General features: G+C 47.3%; 1 protein-coding gene across 1 annotated transcript; it reads left to right on the top strand.

Moving 5' to 3' along the window:
* The first annotated feature begins 716 nt into the window (after positions 1-716).
* On the top strand, positions 717-2,732 carry LOC122042192 (glucan endo-1,3-beta-glucosidase 6-like). Its single transcript, XM_042602183.1, has 2 exons — positions 717-1,399; positions 1,477-2,732. Exons 1-2 carry the CDS (start codon positions 1,050-1,052, stop codon positions 2,603-2,605), a joined length of 1,479 nt encoding a protein of 492 aa, XP_042458117.1. The 5' UTR covers positions 717-1,049; the 3' UTR covers positions 2,606-2,732.
* The last annotated feature ends 3,212 nt before the right edge of the window (positions 2,733-5,944 follow it).

Below are 5,944 nucleotides of genomic sequence, written 5' to 3'. Positions count from 1 at the left end.
TTACCCTACATTTTTTACTCAGTAGACACATATGATAGTGTTCGGATAGCTAAGATAGTCACGACAATCCAGAACATGAATCCTCTGGTACACAAAAATATGAATTAGAGGATAAATTATTAATGGAGAGTGATGATCCCATGTGTAAAATAAATGAAGGTCATCATTCTTCACCAATGATGAAAAATGATATATCCTTTAGTCCATATTTTACGGATCAAAAAAATCTGAACTACGATAACCCGTGCTCAATTACTCATGATCTTACCATTTTATTATGGAAGATAGTCATCCATCTAATCCTCTGAGTGCTATGGGAGGCTGGACTCGGTATTCACTAAGTGTTTGTATTATAACTCTCAGCATCTGATCAACATCTTGTTCGGTAACTCTCAACAGTAGCTTTACATCGCTCGATAATAGTGTCCGCTAAGAGTGCAAATGAGTCAAGCTTTTTATGAATAGTTCGGTCAAAGCTCGAGCCAAACTGAGAGTTGATAGAGCTTGAGCCGAGTTCCTCGAGTCGGTTCGAGATAAGCTAATTCAGTATTTTAATATTTAAAATAATTTATATTTTAAAATTAAATAATAAATTAAGAAGGTGTCTGTGGTTTGTGATAAGTAGAAGTTGAAGGTTTGAATCCAGGAAAATTGTGGTTAGCTTAGCTCTGCTCGACTTATTTACACCGCTAGTGTCCGCTCAGAAAAGTGACTTACTATCCTGTGTATCCCAAGCGTGAAACAGCTTTTCTGGCGAGAGAATCCATTCTTCATCTCTCGTCTCACTCCACCGCAAGATTCTTGGCTTCTTCTTCCTCCACAAGCCTCGCCGCCCTTTACCCTATTCCCATTCCTGTCGCGCTCTCTTCTAAGTTGAGATCTTCGCTCCGTAATGTTGAAATCTTTGGTGCATTTTGCGGTTTTTAATCCATTTGTTCTTTTCTCCTTGAAAGCTTCAGCAATTCAAAATCTCGTCTTTTTGGAATCGATCGGATTCCGAAGCCCTGATTTAAGCTCCGGATTGGAAAGAGCTATCGATCGAGGGGCGGATGGAGCAGCGGCGGCGGCGGCGGCGGTCTTGGGGGCTTCTGGCGGCGATAGCGTCGTTGATTTGGTCGGTGCGATGTGCGGGGGGGATTGGGGCCAACTGGGGGACGCAGGCGAGCCACCTGCTCCCGCCGAGCACGGTGGTGCAGATGCTGAAGGACAACGGGATCGACAAGGTGAAGTTGTTCGACGCGGAAGCCGGGCCGATGAACGCCCTGGCCAAGACCGGGATCCAGGTCATGGTCGGGATCCCCAACGACATGCTCGCCGGCCTCGCCACCGACGAGAAGGCGGCTGAGAGGTGGGTGTCCAAGAACGCTTCCAAATACATTGACGACGGAGTCGATGTCAGGTACTTGTACTTCACTCCACCATGATTTCGACTGGTTTCATCGAGCTTCATGATCAGGCAGGCATCTTCTCCGACAGGTTCGTCGCCGTCGGAAACGAGCCTTTCTTGGCGTCATACCGCGGAAGTTTCCTCCGGACGACCTTGCCGGCGCTTCAGAACATCCAAGCAGCTCTCATCGCCGCCGGGTTGAGCAACCAGGTCAAGGTCACCGTCCCTCTCAACGCCGACGTCTACGAATCATCGACCGGCAAACCCTCCGGCGGCGATTTCCGGACCGACATCCGCGATCCCATGCTCTCGATCGTCAAGTTCCTCAGCGACAATGGCGCGCCTTTCACTGTCAACATCTACCCGTTCATCAGTCTCTACGACGATCCCAACTTCCCCGTCGACTACGCCTTCTTCGACGGCTCTTCCTCCTCCATCGTCGACGGCTCACTGACCTACTCCAACGTCTTCGACGCCAACCACGACACGCTTGTAGCCTCCCTGCGGAAGAACGGCTTCGGCAACCTTTCCATAATCGTCGGCGAGGTCGGCTGGCCTACCGACGGAGACATTAACGCGAATCCGCGGACCGCGCAGCGATTCAACCAGGGCTTCCTGCGCCACATTTCCGGCGGCAACGGCACGCCGTTGAGACCTGGAAATGTGGAGGCGTACCAGTTCAGTCTCGTCGACGAAGACGAGAAGAGCATCCAGCCGGGGAACTTCGAGCGGCACTGGGGCGTTTTCGCCTTCGACGGCAGCCGGAAGTACGAGCTGAACCTTCGCCCGGCGGACTCGAATTCTTCTTCTTCGCTGGTCGGAGCGAAGAACGTCAAGTACCTCGACAGGAAGTGGTGCGTCCTGAAGTCGTCGGCCAACCTCAGCGACTCCCAGATCGCTCAGAGCATGAGCTACGCCTGTGCCAACGCCGACTGCACGAGCCTCGGCTACCGGACCTCGTGCGGCGATCTCGACGCCCAGGGAAACATCTCGTACGCATTCAACAGCTACTACCAGAAGAACGACCAGGACTGGAAGGAGTGCGAATTCTCGGGCCTGGGGACCGTCACCGAGAAGGACCCCTCGACTGCGACGTGCAAGTTTGAGATCATGATCGACGTCGGCGGAGCAGCGCGCCCGGGAACGACGACGGCGGTGGGGTTTGGGCTCAGTATGTTCCTGTACGTGGCTCTTCCGTTGACCTTGACGTTAGCATGAGATGGGAGATTTGGGGGGTGCTGCAATTCTTGTGCTGGTTGTGCAATTGAGTTGACTTGTTTCTCTCGATATGTTTGGCTACGATAGTGTTGCAAAATAAATTTTTGGTTGTAGGGATTTGCATATCTATCTCTTTGTCACGTTTACTTTGGAGCGTGGATGAGCAGAAATTCCGTGTTAGTTTAATTTTAGGATGAATTGACATAGATGTGTGGGAGTAAGCGTATTAATTTTGGGACGAATTGATAAAGACGTCTGAAAGTAAACGTATTAATTTTGGGACGAATTGACAAAGACGTCTGAAAGTAAACGTATTAATTTTGGGACGGATTAACAGGACATCGGGGAATTACCTGGGACATGCTGCAAACGGTGAGAGCTAGGAAGATTCAAAACTCATACAGATCCTCTACCTACGTGGTGATTGCACTATAAGAAACATAGCTTCACAAATTAAATTTTAAGACTTAATTCAAATTTATTTCAAATTTTAATAAATTAAAACAGATTTGCTATTAAATAAATATAATATAAAAAAAATGAGACGGAATTTAAGATAAATTTATAAATAAATTTTTATAAAAAAAATAAATACACATTACAAACTAAATCTTAGATAAAAACTATATTTGTCATAAAATCTCTTTTAAAAAATTCTAAACAGAAAAAAATTTATTTTAAATTTATATAAAATAAAAAAAAATTATTAAGTAATTATAAAATTTATTTTATTTTAATAAAAAATATCTAAAATAATTTAAATTTTCAGTCTCTAATTTATTAATCTAAATCTCTCCATGCCACGACATCAAAGATTCTCAATTAATTCTAATTAAAATCCTAATCTCTTTTTTTTTCCTCTCTTCCGCCCACATCTCTATTTTTTTCTCCACCGCCCATAATCGATTGTTGTTGAAATCGCCTCTACACCTGTCGTGTTCATTGGCACAATCGTGATGTGCGACCACTACCATGATTGTCGATGTGGTAGCCTCGAGTGTCCAACTCGTGTGGCCGCTGTCGTGGGGAGTGGGTTACACTCGCGGTTGCGAGAGTTCAACGTGTGCATGACAGACTCGTGTGGCTACTACCTTGGTTGCGCTCGCATCCAAACAGCCGCCACAGCAACTGCCACCCGAAAACACTACAGCAATGCCTGCGATAGAGGTTGAGGGAGTGGATCACACGAGTTGGACGTGCGCGCAGTGAAGGCAGCAACCCTTCTTGAAGAAGGCAGTAACGACCCAAAATTCTACAATTTAGGGTTTGCAGTAAGAAACAAATAATAAATTTACGAGTTGCCTTTGTAGGGGATCAGTGGCTGGCTAGAAAGGGGGGGGGTTGATAGACGGCGCCTCCAAATCGATTGCTTCTTACGATGTTAGCACAACGGAATACAAACAAACACAAATAGAAAGCTAATCTAAAGCCAATAAGGAAATGTAAACCAATATACGCTGATTTACGTGGTTCGGAGATAAAGCTCCTACTTCACGGCTGTCCGTAAGGTGGACGATCACTATCCGTCGGTGGATTACTCCCTGGAAAACCTCCAGTTAGCTTATGTAGCTCTTAGTGGGTGGAGAAACCTCACCACAACTCTCACAAGAACTCTTGAGAAACTAGAGCACTCGTAGACTACTAATAGGGGTAAACCACATCTATTTCATCAACCTCAACCAAGTTCCCAAGGCTTGGTTATATAGGCCGCGGGTTAGAAAACCTTGTCTACCAATCAACTGCCAAAACCATCAGTCGACTGCCCTCTGTGGAGATTCGATCATTACATCCCAACGTCTCGATACTAGTCGACTGGTAAAAGTATAAGTCGACTGGTAAAAGTATCAGTCGACTACTCCACACTGGCCGAGCGAACAGAAGCATTCTATTCGCTCCTAGTCGACTGTCCAGTCGACTACTCCAGTCGATTGATGAAACCACCAGTTGACCAGTAACCGAGTACAATCTCTCAGCACTCGGACCCTCATCCTTGCGACTCACTTGACTTTTTGTTACAGTTTTGACCTCTTGCCTTCAAGCATATTTCCTTTGGCTCTCGTCCCTCGGATGCACCCAAGCCCGTGGCTTGTCCCAAGGTCATCATTCGCATATGCCTCGAAGTCGCCTCCCTCGACCCTTGTCCTTACTGCCTTGTCCACGGTCCCTCAGATGCTTCATCCTTCATCGGATCCGAAGCTATCAACCTGAGTCGCAAACCTGCACACTCACATACACATATCAAATACAAGGGTGAACCTAACTTAAACCCTTTGTCCAAACACCAAAACAAATGGTCACACGTGTTAGGATCGACGGATGCGGCTAGAGAGGGGGGATGTGAATAGCCGACCCCAAATTCGCGTTTCTTTCTACAAGTCAAGTTAGCGCAGCGGAAAAATAACAACAGAAACGTAAATGGAGAAATCAAACCTCAAGCATAGCGATGTAACGATGTTCGGAGATGATACTCCTACTCCTCGGCGTGTCCGTAAGGTGGACGAAGCCTATCAATCCGTCGGTGGATGAGACCCCGGATAACCGGCTAATATGAACTCCTTCTGGGTGGAGAAACCTCGCCACAATCTCTTGCAACAGCAAGATAGGAGTACAAGAAAGAAAGCAAGAAACAAAAAGCAATACGAATGTAAAAACACTTTGCCTTCTCGTCGACGGGAGTCCGTTGATGAAGCAACAACTTCACGGATGCCCAACAGCAGCTGAACCAGCCGAAGGAAGCTCACTCGAAGCTTCAAGAAGTATGAGCTCAGCAAAGCTCAGTAAGAGCAGAAGGAACCAAGAAGAAGAAGAATATCCACTGTAGAAGCCCTCGACCTCTTTATAACCTCCACCTGCTCACCTGGTGACAGAGTTCTGCGAAGAAGACGGAGATAACAGTTGTGACTCAACGGCTATTGCCTGGACCGATCACCTGATCGGTCCCGGAGAGCCCTGATCGGTCCACAGACCGATCAGGCTAAGCCTGGACCGATCAGACCATATCCTGATCGGTCCAGGAGGGATCTGATCAGTCCCTGGACCGATCAGTCCTTTCTCTCCTTTTCCTCTGTGTTGCTTCCTGATCGGTCTCTAGACCGATCAGATAACTCACAGTACCACACTGATTGGTTACTGATCGGTCTGCAGATCGATCAGCCGTATCACTGGATCGGTTCGCAAACCGATCCAATTTCCCAACCTTAATCCTAAAGCCTTCCCAGTCTAGAGAACGAGCTACCGAGCCCTCTCTGACCTAGTCCGGAGAACGAGCTACCGAGCCCTCTCCAACTTCCTTATCCGGTCCAAAGAATGAACTACCGAGCCCTCTCTGACCTAGTCCGG

This window comes from Zingiber officinale, chromosome 2A (genome assembly GCF_018446385.1).
Source record: "Zingiber officinale cultivar Zhangliang chromosome 2A, Zo_v1.1, whole genome shotgun sequence".
NCBI lineage: Eukaryota > Viridiplantae > Streptophyta > Magnoliopsida > Zingiberales > Zingiberaceae > Zingiber > Zingiber officinale.
This window is presented reverse-complemented; position numbering and strand designations above follow the sequence as displayed.